This window comes from Cantharellus anzutake, assembly GCF_015039405.1.
Source record: "Cantharellus anzutake strain C23 chromosome Unknown EI90scaffold_21, whole genome shotgun sequence".
NCBI lineage: Eukaryota > Fungi > Basidiomycota > Agaricomycetes > Cantharellales > Hydnaceae > Cantharellus > Cantharellus anzutake.
Window position 1 is genome coordinate 309848 of NW_024066971.1, and position 20703 is coordinate 330550.

Genomic DNA, 20703 nt, shown 5'->3' on the forward strand with positions numbered 1-20703 from the left:
TCAGGCTACCCCCCACCAAATTGAGGACGATGACAGAGACACTATCAAAGCGCCTGAGCAAGATCAGCCTCCAACAGTTGACGGAGGTGAAGAAGAGTACGAGGATGGGTACACTGAGAAAGATTTGACTGTCCATATTGACACACCTAACCATGAACACGAAGAATTGTATGGTGATGAAGGTGAAGAAGCTCGCACGAATGAGCGGACCGACGGTGATACACGGAGCAAAGTTGGTACACTTACGCAGCGTGATTATGACGAAAATGATGAAGGTGGTAAGCAATCGCACCACTTGCGTCGTACTGGCAAGCTGACCCTCAGCCAAGGAACAGTCTCGGAGTTCGATCCGCGTGCTGCAAAGCCAGAGATGTATCGTCTTCGTATAAAAGATAACTTGGAGGCGGGTGATCTCGGTAAGACCTGGCATGTTTCCCAGACTGGTCGTACAGACTCGCAGCTATTGGCCAACGTCCCTGATAACGTAGAGCATCATGAAGAGCTTCACCACAACGAAGTACAAGAACGCAATCGGCCACCCTCTCCACCACTTCCTCCGCTTCCTTTGGAAGCGGCGAAAACCCAACAACATTGGCCTGCAAACGACTGGCAAGTGGCGCAAATCCCAGCCATCCCTTCTTGGCAGCGAGTGTATCAACGTCTACTTGATTGGGCACTTGTCTGGTCCGATAATGAGCTCCAGCGGGCTCTCGCCAGCACATTGCCCGGCGTACATGTGGATGAGGTGGCATTGACTATTTGGCTGACACAGACGTACAAACGCTACGTGCGAGCCAAGCAAGTCGAACACCCACCCGGTCGTGTTGATAGGTGCTACGTTCCGCCCAACATTGCCGATGCCATCAATATCGCCGTGTTCAATGGACGTCACGGAGACGCCAAGGTGATGCTTCGTGATTTGTGGGCTCCATTCGGTTTCGACGGAATGCCGCGACTTCTCATCGTGCTCGCCCGTCACCGCCGGGACGCTAATCACTACGTCGTCCACAGGTGAGTTCTAGTCCAAACGCGCAGCAAATCGACGACTGACGGAATGCATCAGGTTTGCTCTTCCGGAAGGCTCACTGACCACTTACGATACGTATCCAGAGAAGACTCTAGCCGATGGCAGGGTATGTGCTCAACCAGTTTCAACTACTTAGTGCTTACGCTCTTAAATCCAGCCCCTCGGATGGTGGTTCGCTATTCAGGCAGCATGGCCTAACGCGATATATCCTCAGCCAGACAATCTCGTGCAGAAAATCATTCGCATTAATCGGCCAATGCAACTGACCGTGGATAACTCTGTTGCGGCGGCCGCCATATGGAGAAATCTCATTATGGGTTCCAAGGCGGAACGGAGTGTCGACCTAGTTAGACTGAGAGATCTGATCAACACAGAAGTCAAGTCGCTCATTGCTCGAAAGGAGCTTGGTCGCCTCAGTGTTCTTGGAGGCAAGTCGCAATGGGAAGACATTCCCCCATAAATCATACTGCCTGCTTGCTGTGCAACCCTCGGTCATCAAAATTTCATCTTATGACTGGTCTCTAATAATATGAACATGGATATGCTTACCTACTTTTATGCATGCGTTCTATGCCTCCATCTCTCAGTTGTAACTTGTCGCCGTCCCTGACTCCTCTTGTGTTTTATGCACTTCTTTCGGTTCTGTTGCTTCCCGCTGCTACATCCCGATCCCTTTTATTACTGGATTGGCATAGTTGTAATGCGTTCGTTGGTTGAATCCTATCGCCTGTGGATAAACGATGTACATATTGATGGCAATGTTGTTTTTTATTGTCTAGACGCATCTGTGTGTCATTACGTAATGTTGGCCATCGAACGTTGTGGATCAAGTATTTGTATTGAATCTTTCATTAATCCGGCGCATAAGTGTGAATCTGATCGACGGTTGTTTGACAGTGACACTGACAGGAGAGGTACCATGGGTGAATTTGATGAATTTATTCGATTTCGGATTGCGAACATTCGTCTGAGTGGCAGTTGCAGTGAAAATTGAAACATCAGATCGGGGTAGGGACCTCGTGGAACGTTATGAAATACGCTTTTCCAAGAACAGTGTGCAGGTCACCCTTGACAACTTACTTGACGTGTGGGATACGTATATAATTACCGCGCCCGCTACTCTTTGCTAATTTAGGTTTCACTTGATATCGAAGTTCTCACGGATCGTCTCCATTGCACCATGGCTTTGTGGCGACCCTGGCGATACTGCCGCATCAGCTTTAGGCGTGCACGGCAGTTAAGAGGCGTTTACATCTTGATAGCCGCTTTTCTAGGGAGCGTCGCGCTTCACCTCATCTTCGACGAGGCCTCTCTGCTTGACGCCTTGCCTTCCTTCATCCGTTCGGTCCTGTTGCTGCTCCTTCCTGGGACGGTGGTCACGGAACCTCTGACCTCTTACGGCAAGTGTTATGCGAGTGTCGAGAGGCGCGATGAAGACTTACCAAGGAGTGGCTAGTTAACCAGTTCATCGGGACCACCAATGGCGGTCATGTCTTCGCTGGTGCTACCTTGCCCTTTGGTGTGGTTAAGGCGGTCGTCAACTCCGATTCTAAGGAGAACTTAGGTGGATACGTTTCCGATGGGAGTCCAATACGTGGCATTTCTCCCCTTCACGATGATGGAACCGGTTAGTCGTGTTTTAGCGCTTGCAGTTTCTAAGCATGAACAAGGTTCTAGGTGGCAGTCCCAGCATGGGTCAATTTCAAGTACTCCCAATGTACTGCTCCTCCTTATCACACTGCCCTACTGCGGAATCCGATAGAAAAGTTTCGCTAATATCTGAGACGATTGTTGGTAGCCCCGGCTATTTCGGCACTGGCCTAGCCTCGAACATCACCGCGGAGGTCACTGTTTCCCATCACGCTGCTTTACATCGCTTCACTTTTCACAACGTGCGTATGATACACTTCGACGTACTGTCTGACTTATTTAAATTGTTTTCGATGGCAGTACTCTTCGTCATCGACCGACATCCCAACCATTTTATTCGATCTGACAAATGACCTTGGTCATTCATTCCATGACACTGGGATGTTGAAGATGGAATTTAATCGCTTTCCGGGAACCCTGCGTACGAGTGGCAGTGGTTCTTATAATCCTAGTTTTGGCGATAAGGATTATAAAGCAAGTTACTAACTTTCTTTTTGCGACAACCGGCTAATGTATCCGCTCATCTAGGTCCATTACTGTATCGATATCCCCAACGTCAACTCTGCAGGTTTTTATACGGACAATCATTTTCAACCAGTATATATACCCACCTCCGTCCTAACCTCCGACCAAGATTCCGGGATTTTGGTGTCCCTCTCCCCCGGTGCATTGCATGCATCCGGGAACGTAGCTTATGCGCGTATTGGCGTTTCATGGACTTCACCTTCCCAGGCCTGTCAGTATGCTGGAACAGAGATTCCGACCATTGGGGAAGAAGCATTTCGTTCCACCGAAGTGTCTGCATCAAACGCATGGGAGAATATTCTTGGAACAATACAAGTGGACCTTTCAGGTGTTAGTAATGACACCATAGTGAATTTCTATTCGTCGCTGTACCGGGCTTATATTTCGCCGATGAATTTGACTGGCGACAATCCTCTATGGCACTCTAGCGAACCATATTACGATAGCTACTATTGCATATGTAGGCATTTAAGTATTTATCCCCCGAACTGAGCACTGATGACGTGATTCTTGTACTAGGGGACACATTCAGAGTGGTCAGAATGCCATTCCAGCAAGCGGCCTGTTTTTGAATCATTTGTACTGACTTGCGCACTTAGGTACATCCTCTCTATGCTATCGCCACCGAACGGTTCAGGCTGAGGTCGTTCGGGCGCTCATTGACATTTATCGACATCTGGGGTTTCTTCCTGACTGTCGCATGTCCTTAGACAAGGGTTACACTCAAGGGGCACGTCCCAACCATTGAACCTTGTGCATCTACGCTAATAGGGAATCTTATTTGGTAGGGATCGAATGCCGATAGTGTTCTATCGGATTCGTACACGAAGGGAATTACGGAGGGGATCGACTGGTCGGATGGTTTAGCCGCCATGATCAAGGACGCCACCGTCACTCCTCCCAACTGGGCATTCGAGGGACGTGGTGGGATCGAAAGACGTGCACAGCTTGGTTACGTGCCCTTAGACGATGATACTCCGAATGGTTTAATGGGAAGGTGTGCAGTCTCACCAATTTTTGCACACAATATGAGCAGACTGACTGAGCAGGTCCTCAGGAGTGCTTCAAGGACTCTTGAGTATGCGTTCAATGATTTTGGGATCGTGGGTCCAGCCAAAATGATCGACGTCACTTCGTTTGCTTACATACTTCCATCCAAGGCGATTACTGCCGATGGATTGGGCAAGGCGGACATCACTTCTCATTATTTGAATGCTTCCGGAGATTGGCAGCACTTGTGGAACCCAACAACACAGAATTCAGGGTACTCAGGTTTCATTCAACCCCGGTGAGAAATACTTATGGCGCAAGTACTTTTGTGCTTTATTTAATCAATTGTTCCTTAGATGGAGTGACGGGTCTTGGCACAATGTTGATCCTCGCTACTGTAGCCCACAATTGAAACCTCACGGGTGCGCGAGGCTCTTATCATTAGAGGGAATTGCTGCAATACCACTACTCTTTTTAGTTGCTACTTGGGTGACGCCGTGGAATTCTACGAAGGTAGGACCTCGGTCGTATTCGTTTCAATCTCCATACCTGACGTGCTGCCCACTGCTAGCCTCGAGCTGGGAATACAGCTTCTATGGTACGGGACATCGTGCTGCGAGCGACTGCCCCTGACCGTCTCTTTAAGTACCACATGATATGGCACGACTTGTGACACTCATGGGTGGCCAAAGAACATTTCTGGATCGCCTGGATGCCTTGTTCGACCTAGGGTTCCATGACATGGGTGATGAACCAGGCTTCTTGCACCCTTTCCTATACAACTATGCAGGTCGACCTGACAAAACAGTTGATCGAGTTCTCATATTGCTCAATACTTACTACAATACCGGATTTGGGGGTATTCCTGGAAACGATGATGTAAGTAACCCGTCCCCAGTATATCGCTATTTGTCATTAAACTCAGATTAGTCTGGCGCAATGGGTGGCTTTGTGGTTTTTTCCTGCTTTGGTTTCTACCCCGTAGCTGGTGAGATGACATTTCTATACTCATGTGACAAGTATTCGAACCGTTTTACAGGCACTGGAATATACCTCATTTCTACCCCACTGTTCCGCACTATCACATATCCTGCCTCTACCCCAGGCAAATCTGCAGTAATTACCACAGTCAACTTTGACAGCGCCGTGAGGAACAAATACGTTGTGTCCGCAAAATTGAATGGAGTGCCGTTTACAAGGAATTGGTTCGCCCATCGCGAACTTTTCGGGAAAGGAGGCACTTTGGAACTGACACTCGGACCCGCACCTTCAACTTGGGGCACTGCGGATGCAGATTTACCGCCCTCGATTTCTACCAGCCCATTATCCAGGTTTTCGTAGGGATGAACACCTTATCTGTGGACTTTGGTTTGAATTTTCTTGTGCACAGGAGACGACATTACTGACATTCAGTCCTAGAATGCGTCAATGAAAAGTTCTGACCAGACAGTCCCCGCAGGGACCGCAGAAAAGGTTCTGGTGGCTTAGACGGTTGTGAAGATGGAACATAAGAGTGGCGGAGTTGTATTTTGTTCTCACAAGTTGATACTGAATTTGACGGCTTTCACGACCTACATCTGCATCCCATGACTCAGGGAAATAACACCATGTTGCTGAGATAAGTAAGCAAACAGGTGGGGGGTCAAAAAGATGGAGGAGGTCTGACTTGAACAGACGCATATTCAATGTTGTTGCATAAATGGCAAACTGAAATTGCAGAGAGTTTGGCACCGAGACTGGATCGCTCCCAAATTCAGGTCGTCAGGGTCGTCGCCACGCTATTCTCCCGGTGTCCCATCCGCTAATTACAAAAAATTTGGTGTGATGCCCCTAACTAACTATTTAGGACGCATTTTTTTTTTCGAATTATCACATGACCGTCGGGGTGATGCGACGTCGATCTCTTGCTGAAATTGCCGACCCCGAGTTTGATCTCGATGACAGTTGAGATACATTCCCGATTCATCAATTATCCATATTGTTTTCGCCGACTTAGTGGGAATGGGTCAAGGGGGACTGGATCGAGGTACAGTAAGAGAGGTCAACATGAGCCATTAACACGGACGTCGAGGCCGAGAAAGATAATGGACCCTCTACCGAGGCTGTCTCCTCCACCTAGCCAGTCATAAAACTTCCTGCTACCCTTCCCGATGTGTGGGGCCTTGACAGCTCACATGTCTTGGTATTCTCTGGTGGCCAATGCACACCACGTTGAGACAATTCTTGTTTCCGGACAAACCTGGATGTCATCGAACTGTCGTCCCTCGACCTCCTGCTCAATAAGCGTCCGGCAGAGACTAGGGATGTCGCTTAGCATGCCAGACGGTTTCACTCTTCATGAAGTAAATGGTACTGTAGTCGTGAAGGATTGGCAAGGGCCAACAACCCTCGCTTGTTGTCAACCCAAACCACACGACATTCGGTATCAACTGGGGACTCGCAAGATTGCCGAAAGGCGCAACGAATATGTAAATACAATTACTTGGCTCATGAAGGGTTCAAGATCCTACCGGTACCTGTCGCTTTCGAACGCTTCCGAAATGCAGATGCACGGCTTTCGTCTACACGAGCTTGCAGAGATCAACTGATATTCATATTCAATATCACAATATCATCTGGAGAATTATGAATACGCGATTAAGTAGGTACGAGATGGATGAGAAATGCGCCGCATTCAATGTGTCAAACAACAATTAGACGACGTTGACTGATGAAAAAAGAGAGAGAGGGAAACCAAGAGCTTCGACACCTGGATTGCGCAAATATAGCTAATAAAGAAGGAAGGAGGCCAAGTCAGAAATGCGAACCTCTCCAAGTGCGGTGGCTCAAGCAGGATCTATGCTCAGCACAACGAAGAGTGAAGGTGGAGCTCATCTAAACACTATTTTTGCGTTAAGTCTGACATATCCCTGTCGTGGGCGTGGTTACCCTTTTGGACTTGAGGGCCGGAGAGATCGCGACCTCGATCGTTCTTGATTGCGGGATGGAGTTGGACTCGGTGAAAGACGCGAGCGTGCTGCGCAAGCGGCGGAAGCGTCACCCAGTGGCAACCGGTGCTGAGATCGACCGACACGTTCCGGTACCGGCGGAGTAGGAGAACGGACAGGTGTGAGGTTGGACAGTGGTACACAAGACGCAGGCTTTGGGGGCACCGGTGGGGGTGGGGAGTTACAGACAGGGGTATTACGATCGGCGGAGGGACATTCGGCATTGGTGACGGCGGGGACCTAGCATTCGCACGTCGTTTGCGGAATGAGGGTAAGGATAGTCGACGAAAGCGGTCCTTACGAGAGGTAGAAGGCTCTTCATCAAAAACTGGTGACTTGGGTGGTGACGGCGCTGGCCTGTACGGGGTAGAGTCAAAGGAAGAAAAGATCAAGGGCGAATACACAGGAGACTGCGGAGGGGAAATGCTTGGCCTGCGTAAAGCACTGTTGTTAATCGCCCTAAAAGGATCAAAGATAATCTCAGGCATGACAGGTGAAGGAGGGATCGAGTCATGAGTGCGTGAGTTTTGGTTGAGTGTATTTAAAGAACGACGAGACCTGAGACCAAGAGGATTGGAAAAGAACGAACGTGTAGGAGATGAAACGAAAGGGGACTTGAGGAAAGGACTCTGGCAGCCAAATGATCATTACTGTTTGTCAAGCGACTTCAATTTGTGACGATACGACTCACATTTGGTTTAGGCAGTGGGGCAGAGATCTCTGGCGAGCTAGGTTTGGAATGTGTTTGAATCTTAAGCATCGACTTCCGATTCCACAATCGCGCAACTTTTGATTTCGGCTTTTCGGGTTCAACAGGAGGATCTGAGGAACTATGCGAAGGTGAATGTGATTCAAGCGTTACCTCGGACGTGTACCCAGTACCTCGCCCCGAGGACTCGCTGTTTCGCATTGATAGAGCACTGGGATTCGTAGTTAGAAGTGATGGGATTTCTGTGTGGCTAGAGACACGGCGGGCCTCTATCAGTGTTGGCAGGCTACCCATAGGGGACGAAGAAGCAGAACGCTGACGTAAACCGAGGGGGGGAACGAGCGTCGCTTGCTCGCTACCATCCTTAAGCTCATCGCGACTGCCACCTTGGGGTGAGACCATCGATGCGGTCCGAGGCATTGCGGCTGCAAAGAGACGATTTGTGTTCCCAACAGATGCACGCGCATGTCGTTGGGATGAGAGTGAAAACGCCAGAGGGATATCATCATCATTGTCGTCTGACTTAGGCTCAACTCTCGCGTCTCCCCGAAGAACAAAAGTTTTTCCTGTTTGAATATCGGATACTGCAGGCTCCCCCTTTGGTATTGGAGAGGCGAATTTGGGGATACTAGGGGTAATTGTCAAGCCGCCCTTTGCGGCAGGGGGTCGGCCCTCACGCAAGAGGGAGCCAGAGCGTGACCTTGACCCTGCGGACGGACGACGCAGCAATGATCGGCCATCTGCCAAAACCGACTCCCTCATATCCGTGACTCCAGATGTTCCAGCATGTGCAGAGTTAAAGGATACGGTGGGGGACGGTGGCAAGGGAATTTCGCCAGGAGGAGGGAATAGACAGAGGATTCCTTTCTCTTTAATAACCCATTCTCCAAGGTGGGCGAGCTGGGTCCACTGAGCTTTCTCCCCATTGCACTGATACGCCTTTCAGCCAATGTCCTGTCCGAGCTACATCCCGCGTCTCCGTTCTCTGCAGTAAAAGGCTGAAAATGAGGAAACGAGCTTGGAGCCGCCGAGACCTGTTTCCACTGTAAACCACCGGATTCCGTTGACTTTACTTCCCTTGATGTCTCAAGGCTGGGAGCATTAAGTGACATATTCGGCGTCGGGGGAATGGGAATAGAGGGCGGAGGTGATCGCGGAGGCCCAACAAGAGCAGACCTACTTATCCTTGACCGGGTGGGAGAGAGGCTCGGTGAAGGAGCCAGTGAGCCCGATGAAGATGCAGATGACGTGGGAAAGGACAGGGGTACGGATGTCGGACTTTGGGGTATCTGGGACGATTCAACACCGCTGTGCGAATCTTCTCTGGGTCTTGGGGCCTCTGAAAGGTGCGATGAGTTCCCGCGATGCGTCTGCTCGCCCATTGCCGGAGTCCCGCCCTGAAAGACGGGTCTCAATAACTCAGGGTGCAAATATGTTGGATGGGCCGAATAATCTACTCCCGCTGACGGTTTGGCTGGGGCAAAGGAAGGTATATGTTCCGTTTGAGGTGTAGGGATGCCCCTTGCGCTTCGACCGAAAGCAGATTTAAACACGTTCATCGAAAAGCGTGAGATCCTAGGTTTCGACGATCTCCCTTGCCCTTGGGCGCGATATGATTCTTCCTCAGAAGAAGTATCAGGGTCCCATACAGAGGTAAGAATAGGTTCCTCCTTCTGCACTAAGAGAGCAGTTTGAGGGGAGGGGAGTGTTTGGGTGCTGAGTGGTAAACGTGCGATAAGTCCAAACGACTCGCATGAATAATGGTGATGCATGATCAAAGGATGACTCACTTTGCATGCACAATATGGCTTACACGGTGTTCCTTCGGGGCTGGATTCGAACGGACGCGTAGGGAGTGAAGGTCTTTATCAATATGACTTGAATCGTTGCTAATGTTACTGTCGATACGCGAGTGGCGCTTGGATTTGCGTCGTGCACTGTGTTTGTACCGTAAATTTGGCCCATGCGCGGGAGTAGATACTGGTTCAGAAGTAGAAAGCTTTGGTCCCCCAGGGTTCAGTGGCGCATCAACGGAGTAAGAGAACGAGCTATCAGTCTCAGAAAATAAGTCGGTATTTTGGAACAGTGGTAGGTCTAGACCGGAACTAGGGAAGGACATGGCAGGGAGCGAAGGAGGAGTATCCATTAGAGCAAAGGATGGTTTGAGGTCCTCCATAGCGCATAGAGGAATATTGTCTTATACGTCCAGCGAAAAAGCAGGGAAGCAACGAGCGGCGATGGGAACACAAAGACTGATTAAATGAGCATGATTTTAGGCGCACGTGAAGAATCCTGTATGAATGCTTCAGGTATGTCAGTTGGAGGGTTGCTTTCGGAAGCAAATTGAGGGTCTGCCCTGACAGGTGCTTATTTACATTAATTACATATATCATCGTTATTGACTAATAAATGTATCGCACACGACACCCCAACGAATCACGCTTCATTTGAAGCAAAGCATTGACGACTGTCCAGCATCAGCATCCCATCCCATGGCACAAATACACAGCGCAGCACTCATTGGCGGGACGGTTTGGGGTGTGGCGGTCCCCCCTAACGACCTGGCTCCCCTAGTATGCATATCCGATCATAAACCTAGATGACAAGATACATCAGACCAAGTACGTACTGTTTGCAGACAGCCGCAGGAGGCAAGACAATCAGAGGGCAGGGTCATCTCTACTACCTCTGGGGATCTCTTCACGTTCCACGCGAGACCGCATTGGTAATCCAGCGAATTTGCTCCGCAACGCCTCGTATTTCCTTCTTTGGGCAACAGACACGCTTGGCAATACCTTCCCAGTTGCTCGTTCAAAATGGTCCACGGTCACTTTGATCAGCTGGTTCTCCGACGGTCCAACGTTGGTACCCGAAGCCTCAGCCGCATCGAGAACGTTGAGCGTTTCCCGAAGCGCAAGCACCCCCGCCTCTCGCACCAGAGCAGCAAGATCTGCCCCGCTATATCCGTCACATTTCTGGCGCACTATGTTCAAAATAGCATCTAGAGACGCAGAGATAGATAGACTGGAGCTGTCGTCAGGGGCGAGAGGCACGTTCCGTAAAAGAGTGCGCAAAATATCCGTTCTTTCATCTCCGTCGGGCAGGTCGACATACAATAGCTTGTCAAGCCGACCAGGACGACACATCGCGGGGTCTATCATGTCCGGACGATTTGTAGCCGCAATCACGTACACCTCTTTTCGGACTTGCAGCCCATCAAGCTCTGTCAAAAGCGTGTTGACGACTCGAGCACTTGACTCTGACTAGTTATACAGCGCAAAATGATCAGCAGATTGAAATTGGGGAGATGCCACACTCACCAGGCTATCATCTCGCCTTGGCACTAAAGCATCCAGCTCATCGAAAAAGATTACGCACGGTGCTGACGCGGCAGCTCTTGAGAACACCTGCCGAACTGCACGTTCGGATTCACCCACATACTAAAAGAGAGATCCCTCACGTGTCAGACCTTAAAGAAGGGTAGAGCACTGAAACGTAGTAACTAACCTTATTCAGAAGTTCAGGGCCTTTCACGCTTATGAAATTTGCCCGACTTTCATTTGCCACAGCTTTTGCAAGAAGGGTCTTTCCACAACCAGGTGGGCCCCAAAGCAGTACGCCACATGATGCCGTGATGCCAACAGCCCTGAAAACTTCAGGTCTCCGGATGGGTTGGACAATGGCCATTTTAAGCTCATCGCGGATTGAGTGGAGGGCTCCAATATCAGCCCAGGTAACGTCAGGAATGGTAGTAAAGCCCTCGCGTTTTGAGGAAGGTTGAACTTGTGTGAGAGCAGCAAGGAAATCGTCATATGTAATAGTGAGGGGTTCGAGTTCTTCAGGTGTCAGGGGGTTTGGGTGGCGCTTCAAGAAGGAGCTTATGCTGCTGGAAATTGGATTTGTTGACGGAGCAACAACCCCAGCTTGGGAAGATATCACCGAAGTAATATCCTCATCAACTTGCATGTCTGAAGCCTGAGCAATATCTTCTGGTGACTGGGTATGAACTCCAGGTTGGTCTTTGCCGTTGACTGAGGGTGGATCAGCGTCAAATCCTCCGAAACTTCGGAATATACGCTTGACAGCGATCACCCCAGCGGCTCCCGTAAGTGCACTGAGATCTGCACCCACATACCCAGGCGTAGCCTTCGCAAGGGCACGGAAATCAAAGCCACCGGTAAGCTTTAGCTTGACGCATTGAGCTCGCAAAATCCTGTCGCATTCGGGGTCATGCATCCTTGTGTTTTCAATGTAATTTGGAACTCACTGCTCCCGGCCAATCTCGTCTGGAACTGTCATTGAGATTTCGTGGTCAAATCGGCCCGCTCTCCGGAGCGCACTGTCTAATGAATCAGGTCGATTCGTGGCGCCGATCACAATTACGGGCTTGTTGCCAGTTTTTTCCCAGGACAATTCTGAGGACAACACTCAGGTGAGGGCTCAAGAAAGGGGAAAGGTTGAACTTGCCGTCCATGCAAGTCAGGAATTGGGCCACTATACGGCGTTCCATTTCACGTTGAGCACTTTCACGTTTGGGTGTTATCGCGTCTATTTCATCTATGAACAAGATGCTTGGGGCAGCTTTCTTCGCGGATTAGAGTCGGTCGACAACAAGGGGACTGCACTCACTTGAGCTTCGTCAAATGCTCCTCGAAGCGACCTTTCTGACTCACCAGACATCCCGGACACAATTGAAGGCGCAGAGATGCTAATAAATGGAACCTCCAGTTCCTGTGAATGGAAAATCATGGTATGTGTCCGGGTGAGAATCTAAGCGAGCGACTCACTCCAGCGATGGCATTCGCTAGCATAGTTTTGCCACATCCTGGTGGGCCGTGCAGAAGAACACCGCGAGGGGGCTGTACCCCCGTGTGGACATAGACCTCGGGGTGAGAAATTGGCATTGCCACCAGCTCGAGCACTTTCTCTATACAGGATTGCACCCCGCCGAGGTCGGCTAACCGGACCGATGGATGGGCAAAGTCTTTGTCCTTCGAGGTCAAAAGGCCACTAGAAGACGTCTTTGGGCGTTTAGAGACGCCTCCTTCGGTACGTGTTTTTCGTTTTGTCGAAGTCGGCGCGTCGGAGAGGGGATTTTCTGCCACGGTGGCAAATGTTGGAGTTCCAGACGTTGGTAACGCTCCATTAGCACAAGACTCGGTAGATTCGGGGCGAGGTGCACTTTTATCTGCTCTAGATGGGGATTTGTTCATATTGTCAGCCACCGATTGTAGAATGGCATCCCCAGCAGCTGATCCTGGGGGTGGCGCCGAGTTTAGGTTTAATCGCGCCTTCCTATGAGTAGCCCATAGTCCTTGTACGCCTTTGTTCAGAGCATTAGGTCTCTACACTTGCGCACAAACGTCGTATACGTGTTACATGAAGTAGTCCATGGAGAAAATCGAGAAGACCGACCGAAGCGTCCATAGCTTGGAGTTGCACGACGGCAAGTTCCCGGTGCAGTAGCACGTGACCATCATCACGTTGAACAACCGTAAATATTTCTTCCCCTACATATACCGTATACCTGGACGCCTTTCCCCTGAGCCGCTAGCACTCTTTGACATTTTCCTTCGTGGACCAACTCTCTCCAGTCACGTGCGCGGTGTTGGCCGATGTCCGTTTACAGCGTTTTTTTTTTAAATCCGGGATTTTCCGACAAATTTTATTGCATTTGCACCGCGGACGCCTAACTGCAGGGACCGGTGACTGTCAGCTGAAAGCGACCCCAAAAGCGGAGAAATGTAGCCACGTATCAAAGAGAGGTTGGTCACCTGCTCAGTATCAATCCACTCCGGCACATCATACAGTGGAAAATGGCATCCAGAGCCCACCCCCCTAACGGTCGAATCGTTGTGGTCTTTGGCGCATCGAGAGGACTAGGAAAGGCTGTTGCACTCCGTTTGGCTCAGGAGGTATACCATTGTCCTTCTTTCCTTTCCCCAAAATTTTCTGACACGTCTGAAAGGGGTATGCTGTTGGCGTTGCCGCAAAGACGACGGAGAACCCTCAGGCAGGAATCAAAGCCAAGTATCACTTAGAAGGCAGTATTGAAGGAGTCGTGCGCGAGATCGAGGTATGCCTTCATGTAGCACTTGTCGTAAACACCCACTGACTTCCGTGTTTTAGGCTTTTGGGGGACTCGCTCTACCACTGCCATGGGATGCTGTAACATCTACTACGGAATTCGTGGCTGCCCTCCTGAACACAATTGCGCAACACTTTCCTGCACCTAAATTTTACCCTCACAGTGTCATATACAACGCAGGGGCCTTGTCGTGGCTCTCGGTCCCTGAAACAACGCTCAAGAAATTTGATCTGTACGTTCCAAACCCCTGGGTCGATCTTTTCCCATTTTGTTGAAGTGCAATTCCTTAATTCCAGACTTATGGGTGTGAATGGTCGCGGCTCTTTCATCGTTGTCAAAGAGGCGCTGCAATGGCTCCGGAAGGCCGAGGAGTTTAGGGGTGAATCCGCAGACTGGACCCCCAAAATCGTTGTTGTTAGTCCCCCAATTTACAAACGCTTTTTGCGCGGCAAGATTGCATACGCAATGTCCAAGGCATGTCGGCATTATCGGGGATCACTTTATACTAAATGTATTAACCCACTCCAAGATTCCAATGACAGCAATGATCATGTCTTTACCTATCGACATCAAGCGTAACTACCCAACTTCTCGCATTACCCCTTGCTCTTTATGGCCAGGAACTTCAGTCGAAAGCGCGGCAACGACCGTTCTCTCTTCCCTCAGTTCGTCCGAAAGTGGTAATTCTCCGGCAACATACCTTCGCAAACCTGAAATTTGGTCCGACACGATTCTGGCTATTCTTTCTGATGACGATAAAGAAAGTCTCGAGGGGCGCCCCTTGATCGATGACGATTACCTGAGGGAACGATGGGGGTTCAAGGATGGGGACTTCGTCAAGTATAGGCTGGACCCTAACATTGAGCCACGCAGGGCAGTTCCAAAGAAGTATGTGTGCAGCGTCCTGCACTTGACTCTGGTGGTTGACCGGAATGTTCCCAGATTCCCCAATCTCACCGTTGCCGAGGAGGAAGAGGAATTGATTGACACTCGGGATCTTGCCAAGTTGAGCAAGGTGTTCGGGAAGGGTTCCATCAAGAAACCTGCCAATGGCACTGCGAGATTATAATTGCGTTACTATTTTGCTGTATATGCTGACTTGAAACCTAAACCCAACTACGAAAGCGCTACTGCCTAAATCCCAGACTCCTCCCCAGTCGTGTTGGTCCTGACCATTTGTGTGCTTTCGACTGGGTCAAAAGTCCGAAATACGGTCCGATCATCATGAGGAATATATGTTAGCCATGTGATTACAGCTATTTCCGCGAAACTGCTTTAAACATTCGTCTATTCGTTAGGCAGGATATAAGAATAGATCTATTCGTCTATTTGCCTTGACGAGAATCTCGTTGACCCGGGCAGTGCAAGCTCATATGCATATACCCAATAGCCTTTAGGGCGCTTGTGAGTAATAGAGCTACTTGGCATTCCACTGCCTCTCACGATCGTCACAGAACTGTTCTTTTAGACTAAGTGAATCAAGATGTCGTTCCTCAGCGCAAAGGGCGTTACTAGCTTGTCATGCCAGCTAGTACACACACTGCATTCTAACCACCCGCATCATCAGATGATACTGGGGGGATTCTAATGATTATCCTAACTATCTCCCTTGGGTCGGGTGTCGTTTGGATGATCATAACTTGGATAACGTGGCGCTTCATTTTCGTGGATGGAAAGAACTTTCTCATATACATCCTTGCATTCCGTGGCTACACATGGGCATGTTTCGTGCTCCAACTGTTCCGCCATGCGCCACTCCGGACTTCTGTGCTCGACTGTTCGAAGCTTTAGATCCCTAACTCATGATATATTCATCTAGCCTGAGCTCATCGTTCCACTGCTCTGACAATTAATCCTAACGTCTTAAACTGAATTCAAATCGCATGAAGCTGGCCGCGGGGGACACTGAGTGGACGCATCATCAATTCGATGACATTGACATCACATCATCCTCCTTCCAACTCTCACTCGATATCGATCCTCCAGCACACAATAGAGCAAGCTGCAGCGTGTGCTTCTGTTCCCCAGTGATTAGCGCGCAGCAGTCATTGGCGGATTTCTCACATGCACACATGCACTGATCATTGTATTCTTCAGCAACATGATATCTTCACTTCACAGTTCTAGGTACGAATTTCAACAAGTTTGGCTTATGTACACAACCTTGTTCGTTGTTGATGCAGTTGTGCTCCTATACTTGTGCCCACCGCAATAGGGTTCTCACTAATGCTTTGAGGGGTCTCCTTTCTGTGGACCCTCGTTTTGTTCATCGGGGCTGATACTCATGGGTGTGTATTTCCCGCATCGTACTCCGGGGACCGCTGTCCAAGTTTCTCTTTATGTTCTGATTTCAGCGCCGAAGCGTGTTGTACTACATTATTAAATTAACTATGGAGATCCATGGCATTGGCTTTGGGTCACTCATAAGTCCCTTCATGAGATTGGTAGTCCGCTGTCTCTCTCCTCTTCTTCCTCTGCGTGCTTGCTTTCGAGACACGGTCAGAAACAGCTTAGTATTCCGCCTGCCTGTCCCGATAACTTTCGGTCTTCAGTGTTGTATTGCCTCTAGCTCTGCTTCCTATTATCCCCACCCGGTCTCAGGTGAACGTAAACAAACTGGATTAGCCACGACGAGCTTCCCTCTCTGATTTGGTTTGTCGGATTGTTGGAAACTACAATTTGAGCATAGTAAGTGTCATAATTGCCTCTCCGCAAGTCAAAGATTCGGAATCTCAAGCGGATAAAAAACCAGTCCCACATAACCACTTGTTTCGATATCCCCATCCAGCCAGAACTCAAATGCGTACACCCCCATCCCTCACAACTCTCCCGGTTGAGCTCCAGAGGCTCATCTGCGAAACTGTGCTCGACCGCCCAACTCTCAGGACGTTGAACGTCACCAGTCAACACTTTTGCAACATGACAGATGCACTACTTTGGAGGCACATCACGATGCCTTTATCGCTGCTTGGCAGCACAGTGCACCAATGTCTCGACATAAATCAGCTTCTCCTGACACCTCCACCACATCGCTCGATCGGAGGATATGTCCAATCGATATGTATTACGATCGGGTTTTGGGAGCATCAAACCCTAAATGGGGAGGAGCATCAACGTCACGACACCGCGCAGGAAGCCAAGCGACTGATCAAGGGCATCAGATTGTGCCCCAGGCTTCGGAGACTCGAGTTCTTTCTTGGGGGGGAATCCGAGCCTGCACAAATATTTTTTCACGAGCTTGAGAAAAGTATCAGCTCTGGTGATTTGGAGGTTGGCGGGTTGGAGGAATGCGCCTTCCACAATATAAATACGGGACTCACACGGTTCATCAATCAGATCACAAGGAGGGATCTGAGCTCTACATCGAAATGCCGCCTGCGTTCCATAGAAATGATTACACTGGACCATCCTGGTGTCCTTCTCGAGCCATATATACCTCTCCCTGGGTCCGATTGGAGCTCACTCCAATCAATTCGTGTGCAGCACATCAATTCCATCATCCCATTCCTTCGGCTAACACTTGTTAAGGATGGGGCAGTTAGCAACGTTAGGAGAATTACCACGTCTATCATGGCAAGGTCTCACCACTTTTCGGAATTTTCGAGTGAAGCGAGAGCAGTGATGAAGGGGGGAGAAGGGGTCAAATTCTGAACCGGTGTGGCCAATCGATCGGGATGATAGCGAGGAGGAAAATGCCATGATGGTTGCGGAAGGCTTTGACTGGCCAGACCACGAAGCCAGTCTCTGGCAGTTTTCCGAACAGATGTGCCTATCCTTGGGGGACTTAAAGGATCTAAAGACACTAGTCTGCTCATACTCCTGCGTGCCGGATATGACCAAGCATTCGGGCCATCGCCTAGCATGTTTGGAGGAACGGCGAGGGCAGGAACTAGCAGTAGTGATAATGCTCGCCGAACATTGCGCAACACTCTACGATATATTTATTGATAGGAGGGGCTGGCACTTCTGGAAAAAGAGGCATTATGCCCACTGGACCAAGCGGATTTGCTCGCGTAGCGGCGACCATCAATGGGAGGAAGTGAGATGGTTCTCCCAGGACCACTTGGCCGCGTACATCGATGCCTTATAAAAGGCTGGACATCGCAGTGAATTAAGGGCCAGGGAAATCCAAGAGATCGCATTCCCGTACGATCAGTTCGATCTCAACCAGTTGCTCTGTTGCGTGACGTGTTTCTTGCTTCCGCTCAATCCTAGGACCGACTTCATGACATCCTCCCCCAGCGATCCTCGACCCAATTTACCCTAATGACTGGAGGTCAGCGCGACTAAACCTCGGAGTTTTTGATTTTTTTGAGATGTGGTTTTGACGAGTTGGATTATAGGAACAGGCAAGTGTCTAGGTTGACATTTGCTATCTAATTAGCTTCTATCTGACTGTATTTTGAATTCACTACAAGAATCCCCTTAAGCAAGACTCGGGGTTGGGACTGGAGTGGGGCCTGCTGTTTTCGTTAGCGTCGGAGACTCAGCCATCTTCTATGAACTCATACGGGGGAGGTTCTCGTGGACGATCGCCATCATTATAATTTGGAACGGAACGAATGTCCCTACTTTGTTCGACGGATCCTTACCATTATGAAAACGAACGAGTGGGGGATTGGGGAAAGATTCAGCAGGAACAACTGAAGCCAAGTTGGAGAAGAGGACCGGGTATGAGGAGGTGGAGGATCCGAATAGTCGAACCGAGGTGATCGAGACAGAGCTTGCAGCTTTTGCTCCAACGTCCAGTGCTTCGTCCCATTTTCGGATCTTCCTTAGATCAGCGGACTCCTTCCAGGACATGCCAGGGATTTTGACCTCCGGCGGTGATAAAATTAGCACTGGCAGTTCAGATGCGATTTGGAGAGGGGGTCTTTGCACAGTGGTTAACCTATCACTTTCTGGCGGCGGTGGATTGGGAGAGTTGCTCAATGCGATGCGCTGGCAAAGCCTCCGATCATTTTGGGGAATAGTTTCCCTATTGCTATCAGTGTCCAACTGGGCGTCAAGCCGGGTCGGTTGTGAAGATTATTAGACGACCGGCCGGTCCACGTCAAGAGGCTGCAACTTCCATTTTTCTCGTCTTTGACTTTTCGGAAGCGAACGTGGTACCAGGGCAGAAATCACGCGAAGCTTCCTCGCCTACATTCCCCCTTCTTCCATCTAGGCTTGAATCTTCTTTTTGCGCACAAGCTCCCACGTATCTCATCTAATGGCTCCCTGGGACTTAGCAACCCTGTCATACATCACAGCCGTCCTAGTTGTGATACCATCTCCTTCTCAATGGCGAGCCAAGAACGTTCCAACCTTATCAGTCATTGCATGGTTGTTCCTACTCAACGTTTGCCGTGGCACAAACATCATAATTCGGGAAAACAACGTAAGGGTCGTAGCGCCAGTCTATTGCGACATTGGCGAGTAGAATGAGCCTCCCCTAACGTACGGAGGCTTTTGAAGCCTGATAGAGAACCGTTCGTGAATCCCAAAGGTAAATATGCTATCCGGTGCTGCGTGGGGTTACCAGCAAGCGCCGTTTGTCTCACTCGATGTCTTGCGAGTTGTGGCTTCTCCGAATCCTACTGGCATAAACGAGAGACGGAAACGTTTCTAATTCGAGATGACGATGTGTGTGTTTTTTCGTCGTTCGTCTACGCTGGTCTTCGTGAGCTACATCCGTTCGGAATTTACTCCCGCGTAATGGAGAATACGATCAGATTATATTCCGCAGCTGGATCGGTTCACGATCGGTGCATCTGACCCATGACTTCAATCACCATCCGTACATTTGCCCCCAACTTGCAGTCGAGGGCCTTGGTTGTGAGACCACTATATACCCGAGTTGGGTAGGACTGTGGCTTGTCAGTTTCTTCCCCTCGCACTTTCCATCGTCTGCAGTCTATTCTAGTGCGCCTCATTCCTCCGGGGGACGACGGTCGACCCCTGACAATTTGTACTAGGCGTTTCGATATACCGGTTGGCGCGATGCCGTATACAGCGCCGGAAAATTGTTAATTCAGCTTCTGGGCTTACTACTTCAGGCTTGTGGCCCCGGCTTGGCAGAGGTCGTCATTGATCTCTATACGCCTTCGTTTTGTGCATATTGATGAGGGTCTTCGCCCAGATCTCAGTCTAATTAACGATGAAGCTGTCAGGGCCCTGATCAGCGAATATCTAGATGATGGTAAGTGAGTCTCATGTAAAGCTTCCCATTATATTACCCATGCACAACGACCTCTCATGCACCCGGGTTTGAACGCGCAGAGTCCGCCACAATGTGTACGGGGCTACAAGCAAGCCTGTTGCACACATCAAATTTCGATGGATATATGGCGTGGGTTCGTAGTACAGTGCTTGTAATTGTTGAACGGGGAGACTATGAACCCTCAAACCTGGCGTGCACACAGTCCCATATTTGCGCCAGCCCACTACCCACCTGCTAACTAACTGCCCAATCTGCACCAATATGAGGGTACATACTCAGTCGGAGTAATTCGTTACGGATTTTGGTGCTGGCCGAGGTGAGATTGTCGTGCGACACGTCCGGAAAGAGCCGCCTTGGCCCAAACAAATACCAACACAACAATTCAATACACCCAAAAGAGTGACATCGAGACTCCGCGCCAAAGCTCGGACCCAAAATGCCGGGCTAAATTCCCACGCCCCAAGCCGTAGATAAGCTACGAACGGGCACGACGAGCTCGTCACGCACTGGCAACTTTGACGACGA

At 49.8% G+C, this 20703-nt stretch overlaps 7 protein-coding genes across 7 annotated transcripts; 5 read left to right on the forward strand and 2 right to left on the reverse strand.

Annotated features, from left to right (window-relative positions):
* Positions 1 to 370: 370 nt before the first annotated feature.
* Positions 371 to 1487, forward strand: EI90DRAFT_3145493 (uncharacterized protein; the record flags this gene model as incomplete). The annotated part of the gene is made up of 3 exons (XM_039065298.1): positions 371 to 1011; positions 1064 to 1133; positions 1185 to 1487. 3 exons carry the CDS (start codon positions 371 to 373, stop codon positions 1485 to 1487), a joined length of 1014 nt encoding a protein of 337 aa, XP_038916434.1.
* A 682-nt stretch (positions 1488 to 2169) lies between these two features.
* EI90DRAFT_3055742 (alpha-1,2-mannosidase, putative subfamily) lies at positions 2170 to 5775 on the forward strand. Its single transcript, XM_039060171.1, has 16 exons — positions 2170 to 2427; positions 2484 to 2654; positions 2705 to 2919; positions 2978 to 3151; positions 3206 to 3674; positions 3802 to 3932; positions 3991 to 4199; positions 4260 to 4305; positions 4363 to 4490; positions 4549 to 4614; positions 4671 to 4705; positions 4764 to 4790; positions 4839 to 5071; positions 5123 to 5180; positions 5232 to 5560; positions 5612 to 5775. Exons 1-15 carry the CDS (start codon positions 2208 to 2210, stop codon positions 5531 to 5533), a joined length of 2484 nt encoding a protein of 827 aa, XP_038916435.1. The 5' UTR covers positions 2170 to 2207; the 3' UTR covers positions 5534 to 5560; positions 5612 to 5775.
* A 1302-nt stretch (positions 5776 to 7077) lies between these two features.
* Positions 7078 to 8833, reverse strand: EI90DRAFT_897366 (uncharacterized protein). The gene is made up of 4 exons (XM_039068207.1): positions 8042 to 8833; positions 7871 to 7978; positions 7481 to 7808; positions 7078 to 7419 (listed from the first exon to the last, which is right to left on the reverse strand). The coding sequence occupies exons 1-4, from the start codon at positions 8648 to 8650 to the stop codon at positions 7376 to 7378; spliced, it is 1089 nt and encodes a 362-aa protein (XP_038916436.1). The 5' UTR covers positions 8651 to 8833; the 3' UTR covers positions 7078 to 7375.
* A 1447-nt stretch (positions 8834 to 10280) lies between these two features.
* On the reverse strand, positions 10281 to 13035 carry EI90DRAFT_3055747 (P-loop containing nucleoside triphosphate hydrolase protein). The gene is made up of 8 exons (XM_039060172.1): positions 12676 to 13035; positions 12518 to 12619; positions 12356 to 12473; positions 12156 to 12303; positions 11396 to 12101; positions 11209 to 11328; positions 10518 to 11151; positions 10281 to 10458 (listed from the first exon to the last, which is right to left on the reverse strand). Exons 1-7 carry the CDS (start codon positions 12790 to 12792, stop codon positions 10549 to 10551), a joined length of 1914 nt encoding a protein of 637 aa, XP_038916437.1. The 5' UTR covers positions 12793 to 13035; the 3' UTR covers positions 10281 to 10458; positions 10518 to 10548.
* Positions 13036 to 13547: 512 nt separating this feature from the next.
* On the forward strand, positions 13548 to 15197 carry EI90DRAFT_3154310 (uncharacterized protein). Its single transcript, XM_039065923.1, has 6 exons — positions 13548 to 13803; positions 13857 to 13964; positions 14018 to 14208; positions 14273 to 14450; positions 14506 to 14864; positions 14919 to 15197. The coding sequence occupies exons 1-6, from the start codon at positions 13705 to 13707 to the stop codon at positions 15043 to 15045; spliced, it is 1062 nt and encodes a 353-aa protein (XP_038916438.1). The 5' UTR covers positions 13548 to 13704; the 3' UTR covers positions 15046 to 15197.
* Positions 15198 to 16655: 1458 nt separating this feature from the next.
* On the forward strand, positions 16656 to 17600 carry EI90DRAFT_3055755 (uncharacterized protein). Its single transcript, XM_039060173.1, has 3 exons — positions 16656 to 17221; positions 17299 to 17498; positions 17562 to 17600. The coding sequence occupies exons 1-3, from the start codon at positions 16776 to 16778 to the stop codon at positions 17582 to 17584; spliced, it is 669 nt and encodes a 222-aa protein (XP_038916439.1). The 5' UTR covers positions 16656 to 16775; the 3' UTR covers positions 17585 to 17600.
* A 1588-nt stretch (positions 17601 to 19188) lies between these two features.
* On the forward strand, positions 19189 to 19398 carry EI90DRAFT_2919010 (uncharacterized protein; the record flags this gene model as incomplete). Its single annotated transcript, XM_039054679.1, has 1 exon — positions 19189 to 19398. The coding sequence occupies one exon, from the start codon at positions 19189 to 19191 to the stop codon at positions 19396 to 19398; it is 210 nt and encodes a 69-aa protein (XP_038916440.1).
* Positions 19399 to 20703: the final 1305 nt, after the last annotated feature.